The 16562-nt window shown below is 40.4% G+C and overlaps 2 protein-coding genes across 2 annotated transcripts in view; one reads left to right on the plus strand and one right to left on the minus strand.

Annotated features, from left to right (window-relative positions):
* MED12L (mediator complex subunit 12 like) overlaps positions 1-16562 on the plus strand; it is a 339629-nt gene that overhangs the window by 102725 nt on the left and 220342 nt on the right. The gene's annotated exons all lie outside the window — the stretch shown is intronic.
* On the minus strand, positions 955-1960 carry P2RY14 (purinergic receptor P2Y14). Its single transcript, XM_018565877.1, has one exon. The coding sequence runs from the start codon at positions 1951-1953 to the stop codon at positions 955-957; it is 999 nt and encodes a 332-aa protein (XP_018421379.1). The 5' UTR covers positions 1954-1960.

Raw genomic sequence — 16562 nt, forward strand, 5'->3', positions numbered from 1 at the left:
CAGGCCCCCCCCCAGGCTCCAAGACCGGCACCCACAGCCTCTTTCCTCTTGTGGCCCAGCAATCAAAAGGCCCTCCTTTGTTACCTGACTTGATGGATTTTTGGTTTTGGCATATGCTATCTGAAAAATCAGTCCTATGTCAGTAGAGAAGAGGAGGATCATTAACTTGCTACATAGATTAATATGCATACTGGAAGATCTTCAGAAACAATTATGCAGGAGGGAGTTCAGTTTTTCTCCTGCATAATTATCTCCAGAGTTTCCATTTGCATGGCTAGCGAAAAGCTTTGTGAATTGAGTCTACATACTGTGTATGTTATGAGGATTGAACCAAAAAAGGCTTGTTTGTGGAAAGACAACATAGACCAGGGCATAGGATTTTAGAAATGATGCAAACAGCTCCTTGATTTAACATATTTATAACCCTTGCTTATATAGTTTGTTATAGAAAAGTGTAGAATACACTTTAAATAAATACATTATTCATTGCAGGTATTTTATATAGCACTGTCAAACGCAGTGCTTTACTTACTATTCGTTCACATCAGTCCCTGCCCTCAAGGAGCTTACAATTTAAGGTCCCCATCTTATATGCACCCACCTGCTACTGCTTGTTTAGACAGGAGCCAATTAACGTACCAGCATATCTTTTGAGTGCCCTAAAATAGTGTCCTGGCCAGAATACGAACCAAGGATCCTAGGAAGAAGTGCTAACCACTGATTAAAACTGTGCTCTCTCATATTTATCTCTGAAGCCACTATTTGGGGAATCCTACAGTATCCCTTTAAGAAATGTTAATCATTTTTAAATATTGTAGGATGTTAATTCACAGTTTAACAGTTCAGCTTTTACTCAGGCTGTAAAATAAATAGTTTATTTAATACCTTAGATTTGCTTTCTCACATCTCTTCTGTTAGGTTTCCATGTATGAATCCACCATAGGAATGTATGACTTATATTAATCCCGGCAGTGTGGTAGACATTTTCAATTTCTTCTCTGTTTCTTGAAGTTTGTCTTCTATGTGCAGTTTTTTAAAGAGCATTTGTCGAAAAGGGTGGCACATAAAGAAATAAATGACAGGGTCAAGGCATACATTGGAAGCTGATAAAAGCAGTGTCACCTCTTTTATATAAAACAGATTGTTTTGATGTCGACAGCTATAACCATCAGAGGCGGTTTGGCTTATGGTGTACGGAATTCGGCAAATGTGATAAGGAACAAAACAGACAAAGAACACACTTAAAATACTGTATATGTTCCTCGTAGACTTTCTTCCAGCATTTGAACCTCTTCTGAGCTTTTGGTGAGATTGGTGTATTTTCCTTGATATTGAAACATAAAATGTAAGAAGAAGGAAAAACACAATAACAAATATACATATGCATATATAGTTAGAAGCCCTATGCCATTGAATGCCCAGATAGCTTTTTAGCTTGGCACAGGTTGGTTTAGTTTCATCTATAATTTGGTTGGTCAATATCATATTTGGGATAGAAATAAAAGCCATGACTACCCATGTTAATGCTGAGATGACCTTGCTGTAAAACACATTTTGAAAGGAAGAATTATTCATAGGCCTAACTATCTTATAATAGCGATCAAAGCCAAGAATCCCCAAAAACACGATTCCAATGTACATGTTCAGGTAAAACACAACTGCTGAGTATCTGCAGACAAACAGACGTAATTGCAAGTTCCCAAATCCAGCATCACTTATTATTTTCATGGGGAATGTCAAAGTCATTAAAAGGTCGGCAATCACAATGTTCTTCAGGTACACAATGAAGCTCCTGTTACTGGGAATGTAGCAAAAAATCCACAAGTTGATGCCATTTAGGAAGAAGCCAATAATAAAAACAAAAGTGTACATGGTGGGCAGAACCTTGGTTGCTACATCTGCATTTGGATAACATCCACTTTCTGAATTATTAGATTCTGTGAAATTATTCATTTTTAATTTCAAGATGGTTGTGTTTTTTTTAAATTAAATATTTTATTACAGCATTAGCAACACTGTGATCTGTAGAGATTGATAATGGGAATTGATGTTTGCTCTTAATGGCTCCCAATCTAATTTGTGAGCTTTTAGTGAAAAAGGTGCAGATTAAAAAATGCAGTAACAGCTTAAATCCAGGGTAATTAGGATGTCGATTACCTTGTTTTTTTTCACATCAGGGTAACTCTTCTGCTTTGTCAAATGTGATATCCAATTTAAATTGGAATATGGCTGTTATCCATAAGCATGATCACAGGGAACAAAAGCTCTTTGTTACTTTTGTAGAATTTCAAATAACTTGTTTCTGAAGCATTATAAACTTAGTGAAGATTGTTTGTATTGGATGCGTTCTGTTAAGGGATAGGAGTAGATAATTTCCCAGGAGATGGAACTCTGTCCAGGTGGAAAAGTTTTCCTCAAATCTGATTCGCCTTCGCCTACTCAAATGTTTTCTGTGGCCTCTGATTGTTTCCAGTAGGAGCTGCAAAGACAAAGAAGTACATTGTTGCTTATAGCAAATAACTGTTTTCCAGGGTAAGGCAGGGTAGCCTTTAAAAACATAAGTATATCAACTTAAAAACATTTAAGTGTACTGCCCAGCAGCCTACATTTTGATCCTTAAAGTGGACCTTTCATAAACTTACACAAGTTACATAAAACGGTACCTTTTATCATTAAAAATCACTTCTTGATCGCCATCCAAGTGAGTATGCCTAGGCTGAGGTAATGCCAGCATTTTGCTGCAGGCAGGAGGAATCATTTCCTCAGTCTTCACTACCCCAGTAATGAGACTGCAACATTTTACCATTGTCAGCATCTAAGTCTAGGACATTGATGCTGATCCTGAAAAAAGGTAATGCTGAGCTTTAGATACGAACAGCAGATGAAGGCATTGAGCTTGATTTACTAAAGGCAAATAGGCTATTCACTTTGCAAGGGAATTTTCCCCAAGCATAGTGAATGAGGTAAAGCTCTGCTAACTTCTATCATTCAGTCATGTATAGATGAGTGGATATTGTTTGCAAAGTGAATTTTCACCACATTCACTAATCTAAGGGAAAATTCTCTTGCAAAGTGAAAATTGCCTTTAGTAAATCAACCCCAGTGTCAGGATGAGTACTGTGATCACTGTGAGTGGTAATACATACCTGCAAGTGTTACATTTATAAATTGCTGCGCAAACATGCGCTAAACATGAAAGAGAAGAACTCATAAATCCCCGCACACTTCTTGACAACTTCAACTATAACTATTCCTTTTGCACAAAATATGTTGAAAGCGGACTATATGTAATATTATATCCGAATGCCTAATATAAGGTTTCTCTAGTTTCCACCTTCCTTTCAGCATAAGCAGATTGTGTTGGTAAGTTTACGACTAAAGCCAAGTCAGATGACAGCTTCTGTAGGCAGTAGACTGAGTCTATCTACGTGCTACAAAAAGTTTTATTGGACAAAATGGCTATGCTTCATCGCCAATAAGTAATATAGAGCTTGATGCTGCACGTATATGGGATGGAGAGCATAATGACTCCTGTCTGTATTAATACAAATCCTGTACCCTATATTGATATAAGCCCTGTATCAGTATACTGAGGTACATTACCACTGTAGGAGATGCAGGTGCCCTTTGGTAAGAGATTTATGTTAATTTGTATGTGCTTTTGCTAGACATTTCCTGTTTATATTTCTTTACCAGTTGACAAGACAGCAAGAAAAGATCTGAGAATAACATAGTGATATTAGAATGAGGTTTGTTAAAATGAAAAAGTCTACCCACCCTGGCTCTCCACTCATGTTAAAAAATTGACAGAAATGCCATTCCAGTTAAAGAAAAAAAGACTCCTCTTGGCTTAACTTTAGAGGAATAACAGATGAACCCCCCAGCCCCCTCACCGATGTTTCCCAAGTGCGCAATTACTGATCTCTGTAGGAGTATGGACCTCACAGCTTTCTGGCTCTCTGGTTAGTCAGCAGAACTAACCCTTGCTATTACTGTCAGTTACAAACAGTGGCCGGGAATCTGTTATTTTGCAGTTGTAGCACTATGGGGCTTTGCTGCCCCCTCCCAATGTTAAAGACATATGGCCTGGTATGGTTTAGGAGGGGGAAAAGGCAGACACTAGCTGCCACGTCCCTTTCCTGGCCACCCAGGACACACCTTTTTTTTCATAAAGACCCAGTTCTATTTTATAAAACAAGTGTAGAACACCCCAGGCTTGCAAAGCCTTTATCCTCACACCTTGTCTCCAAAAGGAAAGTGTAGGTCTGTGGTGATGGAAGGGGGGGCTTATTAAAATATGGCGATCCCCTTTGGAATAAGGGTGAATCATTAGGTGAATGAATACTCATTTACAAAAAAAAAGTGAAAAGTGAATAAAACACCCTCACCATGAAAAAAAATTAACCACTTGATTTCCAGCCGATATTTTCAAATGATGCTTTGATAGTGGCAATTCATCCATACACTGTTTAAAAAAGGGAGTGGGTTGAGCAGCTCCTGGGTTTCCCGACAGCATGTAGGCCAGGGTCCAGTGCTAAGCCAGCTCCTGGGCTTCTGATGTGTCTACAGTTCGCTCTGACAGCACACCATAGAAGCAAATTTAAAGAGAATGCTTCTGCTTTCTGTTTACATCAGGAGTGGAGTGATGAAACCGCACTTCCTCTGAGTATTGTGGGCAGGATAGAGATGTTACAGTATTGTCCTGCCCCCCTGCAATCACAGATCACTCTTATAGGGGTCTATTCACTAAGCTGCCGTAGGCAGCCGAGTGAATGACCGACCTGAAGCGAAGTGAGCCAAACGCTGTTCGGCTATTTACTTCACGCTGGTACGGCTGATTTCAGCCATACATTGGCTGAAATCAGCTGTACATCGGCTTGCTTCGCGTGGCTTCGGGTCGGCCGAACATGCTCGGCATGTTCGGCCGACCATTTATAAAAATAAAGTACTTGAAATATATAATGTATTCTTTTTGGTATAAATGAAGACAACCTCTCAATTCATGATATGGTTATGGGAAAAAAGAGTTACAGTGGTACTGTATAGATAAATTCTACCTAAAATGTTTTTTCATAAATGTATCCAAAGTGGAGCAGACAAAATATGCAGCAGCTGTGAATGGCAACCAATCAGTTTTCATTTTCAATGAAAACTGATTGGATTCCTTCGTTGGTCGGACCATGGCTTGACAAGGAAGACTACGTCTTCGAAACGCGTTGCGTTAACGATAGGAACTTCCGTCCCACGTCTGGGACGCCCTGCACACCACCGTCGGCCAGACCGGATATTGCGGCATCTGCGCCCGCCTCGCCTCGACATCATCACGCCGCAACCCGCCGCCACCAGCGCTCCACAACGAAGGAATCCAACCAGCCTCCACCCAGCTATCCTCCACCCTTGCAGTCGCCCATCGCAGCCAGCACACACACTGCACTCAACACGGAGAATTGGAAAGGAGAAACTACAATCAACTCCCCATCGCAGCGACCCCGACGCCGTTGATTGCACACGCAAGCAAACCTCATGGTGAGTTACTACACTCTCTTGTTTGCTTGACACCAGCATTTCATGCCTCATCTGTTACCTCTCTCTTCCTCTCACCTTTAAACACTAAACGGAGTTTTGGATGACACACAAACCTCCATCATCAAAGCCCCCCAGGCCGGAATACCCCCTGCCTGCAAGGGTAGTAGCGCTTTAGACTTCCTTTTTTGTTTTTTCCTGCTCTGAAATAGTCATATCCTCCTCTTCAATCTGTGTTACTTGTGTAAGTGATCAAGAGTAATCAAAAGGGAAACTTGCATGCGGTCTGTTCCACAAACATACTCTGCATCCTGTGTAGCACCTAATAACACAGCCTCACAGCAAGCTATACCCTGCTTACTTGACCTGTCAGTCAATCATATAAGATATATAATATATAATATGTTTGTTTTATCGAAAAGGAGTACCTAATCGTCTTTGCAATGGTAGCGGTGACATGAGGCAGCATAGACAGTGGGGAAAATGCTTAATAAAGAGAGCATTAATATCCTTTAAACTGGATGAGTTTTAAAATAAATAGATTCACCCACGCTAACTAAAACCTATACATTTTAACACATTATCCATTATGTAACTAAAATGAGTGCAAAACTATGTTATTGTTTCCGATAATTTATTAAATACTACTATGAATTAAGTGATAGAGCTTTGGAAATGTGTAGTGTTTTCTTTACCTATATCATTTTCTATGTAATTTAATTTCTGGACAAATCAACACAGTTTCCTATCTCATGCTAATTTTTTTCCTAAATGGTTTCAATGTGTATTTCATAGATATAAGATGTTCTCAACATACTCTCCAAGGACTCATGTCCTTGTTTCAATATCCTGAAGCTCTTCTAAATGTAAAATGCCATATTTACATAAAGGAAGTTTATTTCTAAGAATCACTTAGCTTCTTTTTGTATTACTCTGTTGCAGAATCCAAAGAGAGAAACATGGTTGAAAAAATGAATTTGCAACCTCGCACTGTAAATATTTAAAAATGTTATTATGTTTTCAATGAGTTGGTTAGCAATATATAAATAAAGGAAGAAGCATAGAGTACTAGTGGATGACATCTGTTTGAGGTGAACTACAAGTATTTGTGACTCCTACTTCCCAACAGCTTGCAGTTTAAAACAAGCTGGTAAACTTGAGGATTTGCAGTGTTTGCCTTCTTTTGCTGAAGTGGTTATGAAAATTAATCTGATGCTACTTTAATTAGTTGCATGAGTACTTTTCAAAACCTTAACTAAGTTGGAATTGTGCTTGTAGTTTTATTAGCGTAGTGCCTGCTCCTAACTCTAGAAAAATAGCATATGTCGATGCTCCAGTCCTTACTGTCTGGTGCAGAAGCTGCGCTGATGATAACAACCACAGAATGACTTCAAGTCTTACATTTTAAAGTCAGCATGCTCTAATACAGTAAATTATGATCTATTCTAATTAATATTACAACAGATTATCTTACAGCATAAAACACACTGGCTCCTGATTATGTAGAAGTTAAAAAAAAGCCAGTATACAAAGTGCAATTTCAATTTTTGTATGCATCAGATGAAAATAGGAAAGCATATTATTACATTCTGCTACTACTTACGTGCCGTAGTAGGTACTTGGTGGACTGGCTTTTACTTCTCCCAGAGAAACAGAGAATGCCGTTTCATGTTTCAAGCTTAGTAATGTCTCAGAGGAGGTCTTGAAAATTCCCTTTAACTATTAGTCTGATTTACTTAAGCAGTAAGCAGCCTGAATGTCAAATTTTACAGATGTGCACAAGTATTTATATATACAAAGTGTTTTTTCTGTGTTTAGGGCGTTTTATAAGGAAAAAGTCAGAGGAGCAACCCACGGTCTTCTATAGAGCTGAATGAAGAATGCCTTTCCCATGTCTGTTGCTGACCTCTACCCTTGTGTAATATCAACTTCCTTAATAACCACAGAATACATTGGAAGATACAATATTCTCTATAATAATGCCTCTGCTGCTGGGTGATGGAATAGAACACGGATTCCAGACTAATTTTTGGAAAAAAGGAAATTAATTTTTATGCAATATGGGGGAACATTTTATTTATTTACAGGAACAGACTAGTGGAATAGAATAGATTGACATAAAGAGACCGATGTCAATAATCTTATCAATTTGTGATGTTTATAAACAGTGATCCTTTGTTTAATTGGGGCAGCTGTATTTGGTCAGTACATATGCAGCCTTTTCTTTCAGATTGGAAGTATTACACATTAGTTGTGATTCCTTCTCACTAGAGATGAGGTTCGAATTTGCCCTGAACATAGATTTACAACAATTTCTGTTGCTTGAAAATTTGCCATCTGTCTAAATTTTTGCACCATGTCCAGCAAGTTTAGAATGGCCAATAAGGGGGCTTATGGATAAACCAGCACCCTTCACAATAGAAAGGAAGGTGGGGTATTGGCCAATTTCTATCTGCCGTTTGCAAGTGTTGCTAAAACTACAGGAAAAATCCTTTACATTTAAATAAATCAGATTGGGGTACCCCTCCATAGACAACAACAGGATTTGCCACTATGTTTGGGTTTGGCAAACCCAGTTTCAACACAAACATAGTGAATCAAACCTGGGCTGATTCACTTATTTTTACTTCATATTATAGAAGTCTATTACTAATTGCAGTCCTTTCTGTTATTTCAACAGTGGTAAAATATACCTGTCATGAAAGAAATATTTGGGCTGCAACTGCTGACCCTCCTTCTGAAAAGACTAGTTGTCTGGTTGTTAGGTGGACCCACAGACTTTAGTTCTTTCCAAATCACTGACCTGAAGGATTTATGCAGATCAGTAAAATTGGAAAAATGTCAGAATCCCTTATTTGCATACTTGGTTAGGTGAGAAACTCGAAATATATATAAAAGCCAGAGGGTCCATGGCAGCCAGGTAGTTAGAATTTTTAGAGGGCAGCTAAGCATACTTCTCTCATGATAGGTTTCCTTTATGCAAGGTGAATGATGGTTTGTAGCGGCTAGTCTACTATGCCTTGCTGGCTAATCTAATTTCTACATTTAATACAATAACAACAATATAAATGAGTAAGCATGCATAAATGTGAAAACTATGCCAGAAATTACTTTTTCCCAAATATAGTTTTCTAAAAATAAAAAAGTGAGGCCCAGCATGTGTAAAAATAGAAAAGGAGGGGGGAGGGGCATGTATCCATGAAAAAAAAAAAAAAAAATACATTAAAAAGTATTGATCAGCAGGGAGATGGTTCTCCTTTTTATGAGACTTCAAGGGTGGCATTGTAAAACACCAGTCCTTTCAATTGCATACTTTAAGCTCTAGTGGCGTTAGGGAACAGCATGATTCTCACAGACAGTATCAGCAACACAGCATGCTGGCATTACATAATTTGCATGTATAATAAATTATTTCTGTACTTTTACATTGTTTCTTTGCTTTCATATAGCATCAGCACCCTAATCTGAATTATCACTACAACTAACTAGTTGTGGGTGCAACAGCTGATTTAAGAGACATGAATTGACTAATGGAAGTAGCAACCGGCCACAATTATCTAAAAGCTATAGGAAATTGCACTCTTCAAAAATAAAGCTTAAAGTGTATTTCAACTTTTGCATACAAATAATTTATTTCTTATTATTTTTTTCTTTTTAATCACCTTTTTATTTTTTATTTAACCACTTGCTGACTGGGGTGTTTACACCCCCTTCCAGGCCATTCAGCGCTGCGGTACTTTGATTGATGTTTATTCCGTCATGCAACGCTTTACTGAAATTAATTTTATACAATTTTTTGGGGACAGATAGAGCTTTCTTTTGGTGGTATTTAATCACCACTGGTGGTTTTATTTTTTTAATATAACAAAAAAAGTACCGAATATTTAAAAAAAAATGGTTTTCCCTTTATTATTTTAGAAAACAATTATTTTTACCCAATTTTTTGGTAAAATATAAAAGGCGGGGTCACGTCGGGTAAATAGACACCAAACATGTCAAGCCTTAAAATTGCGCGCGCCCGTGAAATCGCAAAAAATCACCATAGCCAAAATTTGTTATAGGCGACGCTTTAAAAGATTTTACCGCTCATCAGTTTAGGGTTATCAGTGATTAATGGCCCGAGAATTATTGCTCTCATTGCGACGTTATATAATGTATATGCGATATGTAACACGTGCAGCATAATTGGAGCAATCGCCGTTTTTGCGTTTAGGTGCATGTAACGCATTTTTGCGTATCTATGTGGGGGTGGGGGGACTTTTAAAATATGTTGTGGGTTTTTTTTTGTTTTGTGTGTGTAAACTTTTATTTATTTTGTGAGCATTTTTTTTTTTACACTTAACTTTATTGTTATCACATAGGGTGCTCCTATGTGATAACAAATTACAGTTACAGGTCCCCTTTATGGAGACATCAGGGGTCTCTAAGACCCCTAATGTCACCTAGAGACCCCCAGAGAAGCTGATGAAGCACAGATCTACTTCATCAGCTTCTCTCCGGTTTCTGTACCTGAGAGTGACAGAGGAATGCGGAAGTGATGTAATATACATCACTTCCTGCATTCAGAGAACGGGAGGAGAGCGGAGGGAGATTGCGGAGGGAGATCTCCCTCCGTTCTCAGTGAACAGAGCCACATCGCCCGGGACTGATGGACACCGGGATCGCAGGGACGACGGTGGCGGGGACAGCGACGAGAGGTAAGGGGGGGGGGGCGCACCCTCACTTACATCATACAAGCGATCGGGTGTCTTTACAGACGCCGGACCGCTTGTATGTAAATGGCCGTTTAAAATCCTGGCGGGTTCCCGCTCAGGCGCGCCAAGGGGAAGTGGGCGCGGGCACAAAGGATGTCTAAAGACGCCCACCCGAATCCAGGAGACTCCCGTCCAGCCGTCTTTCAACGATTGGCGGACTAGAGGTGTTTAATATTTTTATTTTTTTATTTTTATTTCTTTACTTTTTTAATCAATTTTTTTTCCCACTTAACTTTATTGCTATCACACTGGAGCTAACAAGCGCCTGTGTGATAGCAATTGGAGGTGACAGGTTCTCTTTATTGTCCCTGTCACCTCCAATTCAGGAGTTCTAGCACAGCACTGTGCTGGAACTCCTGTCACAGCTGAGAGGGGAAGACTGCTCTCCCCTCTCACTGTATACACGGAGTGGCAGGGGTACTTTTAAACCTGCCGCTCTGCTCCCTGCATCGGCGGCAGGGTCTCGGGACAGGAGAGAGACTCAGCGGCAGGGGGAGGACGGAGCCAGCATGGAGAGAGGTAGGTGCGGGGGGGGGGAGGCGGATCACTTGTAAACGTACAATCGGCATCCCCGCTGTACATTTAGCCCTGCTTGTGCAAAGCAGGACTAAATGTAGAAAGCGCAATTTACCTGCAGGTTCCGGGCGTCGGGGGATTTCACACCGCTGCCGCTCCTCTGCGTCCTGTAGCCTTGTGGGGAATCTGGGCCTGAACATGCAAAGGGATCTTTAACCCTTTGTTAGGACAGACAGTCCTGCTCATCTACTTTGCAAGTGATAATGAAATCTGCCAGCACAGTAAAGACAGGTTAATATTTGGAACAAAACTCACCCCAGCCCCTTCAGACAGTGAGCGCAAAGCAGGATTTTCCAGTCCTGGAGTTTGCAGAAAGAGCATCTAAAAAAGGTTAGCTGCAACCTTATGCTATGTAAATATAACAAATAAAGTAATTGTTATCATAATTTGGCTGCAAATGCGGAAAATAATTTAAGCCCTTAAGTTGGTACAAATTGTCTAGTGGCACAACAGTTTAATAGTTTAGTTGGTGTGCTTCTTTTTTATCACAATGCATTTTCTTAACAGTTTAATAAAATGCCAAAACAATGTGAACGCAAACACACATTTCCCAAACCCCCACTCCCATCACTGTATCACCAATTATTCCCAACATTTTCAAAATACAGACTTCAGGTATGTGTTTGGTAGCAAGTGGATAGCATGAGGACAATACCCAAACACTTTAATTTTCCAGCAAGCTAAAAGAGCTCTGCAGTGCGGACCTTTTTATTTTAACCTATCTGCTTCTGACAGTGTTGTCTGCAGCCTCTGCCTGCATTGCATGAACCTCATAAAAGGAGGTAAGGGGATAGGGGATTGCATAACTCAAGCAATAGGAAAGAAAGTCTGGCAAGGAGTTCGAGAGAATTATCTTATGGAACATCAAATGGCCAGCATGGAGCCAAACTAAGTAGGGCGAAGCATAGATTTGAACCTTGCTATAAGTCACCTAGCCCCTGCCTGTCATCTACAGGAATGCAGTAATGTAAGAAAAAAATCTCCATATCAGCTCTATGCCCAGTGTCTAAATGCCAGTTTGGCAAAACTGCTGACTTTACAGCTGCTCCCATTCCAAATCTTGGTGTCGGGCCCCTTACCCCAGTTTATGGCTTGTGTTGCACCACACAAGTGGTTTGGCTTGTGTGGTGCAACACAATTTATGTTTATTTATGACCATGTTTGCCCTTCACCTGCATGTGCATTGGTAATGTCTATGTTTTACTGGAACTCACAATATTCTAGTGAATATGTGCACAATCTTTAAAGCTGAACTCTGGAAAAAAAAAGACCCATGCTCTGAGGCCCCCCGCCCTGAAAGGGTTAAATGCTCGTTTTTTTTCCTAGTGGTAGAGAAACAAGGTGTAATATTTACCTTACCCCTTTGCTCCAGCAAGCTCCCTTCATCTATGTGACTGGTCCTGATCTCCTGACAACTCTTCTCTAAGGCGCTCGGCGGTTGCACACTGAGGTCATCATGTACAATGCAGAGCCAAAAGCCCTGCATTGTACATGAGGATGACCAGGGACCACGCACAACCTGGAGTATCAGGGAGAAGAGGAGAGTGCCAAAGTATTACACCAGATTCGCTGCAAACCCAGCCAGGCGGTGAACCAAAACCTGTTCTCTGATCGTGGGAGATTGGTCACACAACTGTGCACTTGTTGATTGCTTGCATTATGTTATAATAATGAATGTAATGTAAGAGACTTTTCTAAAAATATGTTAATCACACGATTGAGCTACTAAAAATCGTCATGTAGCCCTATACGTAGAATGATACTATGATTTTACATTTCTATGAAAGGCAAATAATTTTCTTGTTAAATTACTAATAAGAGTGAATTTTTAAATAGATAATGAAAGAAGGAAATGTTCATTACAATCACATGCCAGGAATTGTTTTTTTTTCCAGTCAGTTAAGCAATGAGTATCAGCAAGTATCACATGACGCCTTGAAGTATGAGTTACTGTACCCTACATAAACTCTTTTCTGGAAAAAAAAAAGCAGAATTTATATGTCTAAGAATTAACATTAGGCATGTGTTCAACACTATATACAGTAGAGTTCTAATGGGACATTTCCTCCTTAAGAATTCCTTAAGACCCAAAGCTTAGCACTGGGATCGTTGGATAAACAAAGCTCTGACACTTCAGGTAGGTGTTGAAAATTGACACTGCCACCCACCCACCTCTACATGGTTTTATTGGTACATCACTGTGATCGGCTGCCTCACTGGCTAAAAGAAATGCATAGAATGGGGCAGGCATGCTTTGGCACTATTTGGAATTGCTAGAGCTCAGCCTGTCATAATGACCGGTATTCGGCTGTAAATGAAAGCTTTTAGAATGTACTGTAGATATGTGCAGGCAACTGCATTGTCTTAATAGATTGCCTTTCCTAAAACAAATATAGGGGCTGCCATTGCTGACTTCCTTTATAAATGCTGATTGTCTGGCCTCGATACGCTGAGTCACTGACCCAAAACTAGTAGGGAGATCAGGAAAGTCATAATAAATTCAGAAGTACTTTTCTGCGTGTTAGCCCTCCCAGCTTTAGAAACTAAGAGAAAATAGTTAATTCTGTGTTGCAATAGGCAACTCCATAATGTTTTTTGAAAGCATAATGGCTTGTTCACACTGAATGTGGTGCGTTCCAGAGCGGTGGCTGCTGGAACGCACCGCAATACCTCACAAAACTTCCCTCTGCGTTCTCTGGGGCGGGAGGGGGCGTGGCGGTGCATTGAATTCAATTCGGATCGGACGGGTGGCAAAACTTTGCCTGCGTTCCGTTCGACTGCAAACACAAAAAATAGAGCAAGCAGCATTTTTTTGCGTTTGCAGTGGAACCGAAAGCATGAAAAGATTTGCCACGCGTCCGATCACACTGTGGGCGGGGGACGTGGAAGCGGTGCCATTGAATTCAATGCACCGCCATGCCCCCTTCCGCCCAAGTATGCAGGGGGAAGTTTTGTGGGGGTTTGCGGTGCGTTCCAGCAGCTACCGCTCTGGAACACACCGCATTCAGTGTGAGCAAGCCCTAATACTTAATGTACAAAAAAGAACAAAAAAATGCAACATATTGCAGCTTACAATAGCATGGGATGATACTTGAGATAAAGCAAATTCCATAGTAAATTATTAATTTTGGTATATTTAACATATCAAAGTGAGCAAATAAGAGCACATTCTTGGGCTTACATATACTTTAATTATACTTCTAAGCAACAAAAGAGTTCAAGTTTTATTAAGAATATGTTGCTCAAATAATTTGATATGTGTCAAAATAGCAGTGGTGCAGCCGTAGTATTTTGTATTAGCTTATTATCATTTTAAAGCCGTTTTAACAAAGCAATGGCAGTATGTAAATCCATCAGTAATGATATCAAATAATGAAATAAAGTAAATAAAACTCATATCAGTTGTACTCAAGAATACTGATAAATAAAAAAACATACATGTAGGAAAGCACAACACGTCTTACCTTTGGGTTTTTTCAGGTTATGCAGTTCAGTACAGTTGTTTTTGTGTTCGGTGCAGTCTGGCGATAAATCAGGCAGTGCAGTTATTGCAGGTCAAGGTGAATCCTTCAGAGACACAGGCACATCACAATAGTTAGAATGTGAGGACTGAACTGAGGAAGAGTTTCACTGAAAGACACAGGATATTCTTCCTTCTGTAGAAACTGAGTAAGCTGCATTACACCAATGTGGTCAACACACTTCACCACTGACACTGACAAGCCCAACTACATACGAACACCCAAATGTATATCAGATCATACATTCTAAGCTTGCAATCATATCAAGTCTTCTTTTGTCCACTGTACTGAAAAACTTCCTTTATTTAATATCAAACGGGAAGTTAAATGTCATTTAAGTCTGCTAGCAGTCGCATCATGTGCACATTGTGCAAAAACAGAAAACACTTTTGATATTGGACAACATTTGTGTCTAGGCTTTCCCATCACAATGTGTATATATTAAATGAGAAGTATTGAAAGAGTAAAATATACTCTCAATACTTAAGCTGGCATGGGACACTGCAGCTGTCACACACTGACTCTATTTAGGGGGTGATTTACTAACCTAAACACACACACACACACCAGGTGTGTGTGATTTTCACACAGCAAAACGTATTTATCAACCAAAAAGTCTCTAAAAGCATATTTCCACTAATGCCATTTATGGAAAAATCATGCACATGATGCATATATAATGCTGCTTCACAGTTTAGACAAAAATGGTTAGCTCATGCATTTACATTCCTGCATTCATCAACGCAAGCAACATAACATAGAGCTAATTTACACCACATTACCTTGCAATTCATTGCAGGGCTTTGCACAACACACCTGCTGGGTGTGTACACACTACAAAGGTGTTTTGATTCCTCCCATAGATCATGCTGGGAGGGAACACACTACAGAGGTGTACACACGTTCGTGGTGTGTTTAAAAGGTTAGTAAATCAACCCCTCTATATAGAGAGCTGAGTGATCATATAACTGCTGATTGCTCAGCCCACGGCTTCCATTGATCATTGGAGGGATAGACAAAGAGGGGGCCAGGCACGGATGTCTCTGGATCTAGAGAGACAGAGCCAGCTGTCAATCAGGCAGCCAGGTGGATCTAGATCAGTATATTTTTATTTTCTTGGTTTTAATTACTAAAAAATAGTAAAAAGTTTGAAAAAAAACATTTTCCTGTAATTCTTCCTGTAATGATAAGGCTCACAGTTAAGGATAGCAGACAGCTGGGATATACTGTTGCCCGGCAAATAAAAATGCAATTTGCTAGCCAGGTATATCTGCTCCCTCTCCTACCATGTTTTAGTTTTATGCTAGTGTTCATGGAGGATGAATGTGTTTTCTCTACTGAGAAAAGGTTAACCATTTTAAAGGAGAATTATGAGATGAGTGATTTCCACTCACCTCATAGTTCTAGCCGACCTGTGACAATGAGACTGTCACAGGTCGGCTCAGTAGAACACATACCAGGTTCGCTCACCTCTCGATCCTGTCCGATCTGGATTCCCCTCTCCGATCTGCCAGCGCTGACTGGCGGAACGGACAGGGGAGGGGGCGGGTACAGCTGGCTCTGCCTCTGGATAGGCAGAGCCAGCTGTCACTCCCGCAGCTGGGCGGATCCCATCATCTACGTCGGGATCCGCTCCGGCTGCGGCGCCTCAGTATACCGCAAGCTGGAGCTCGCGGTATACTGAGCTTAGGGTAACGGGAGGACGCTAGTTTGTGTCCTCCCGTTACCCTAAGGAGAACTATGGGGAAAAACACTGACCCCATAGTTCTCCTTTTAAGTAGTCATTTTCTCTTTTTGCAAGATTATTTTTCTGCATTCGAGACTTCATCTTCCTACAGCTGAGCTGGGTTTTTTATGTAGCTATCCGGGTTGGTGTATCTTCAGCCTTAGCTTTGGAGGCCATACCAGGACTCCGCTGGACTGAAGATTGCAAGGCTTGCCTTTGGGCTCTGGATTATGTTTTGGTGCTTTGCAAACCTTTTTTTGCTGTTAATTAGCCCCAGACCACTTTCTAGGTCCAGAGCTGTAGCACAACCTCAGGTGCAGCCCAGTCTCTATGAGTATGCCGTGTGGGCCAAGCAACTGCATTTTTTACAAACACTGAGTGCCATCATCACCCCCCTTTTCTGTTAGTTTCCACAAAAAGGGTTAACACTCAGGGCAGTTAAGTGCTGTGTCACTATTTGGG

The sequence above is a fragment of the Nanorana parkeri genome, unplaced genomic scaffold (genome assembly GCF_000935625.1).
Source record: "Nanorana parkeri isolate BGI_ZX_2015 unplaced genomic scaffold, ASM93562v1 scaffold898, whole genome shotgun sequence".
NCBI classification, from domain to species: domain Eukaryota; kingdom Metazoa; phylum Chordata; class Amphibia; order Anura; family Dicroglossidae; genus Nanorana; species Nanorana parkeri.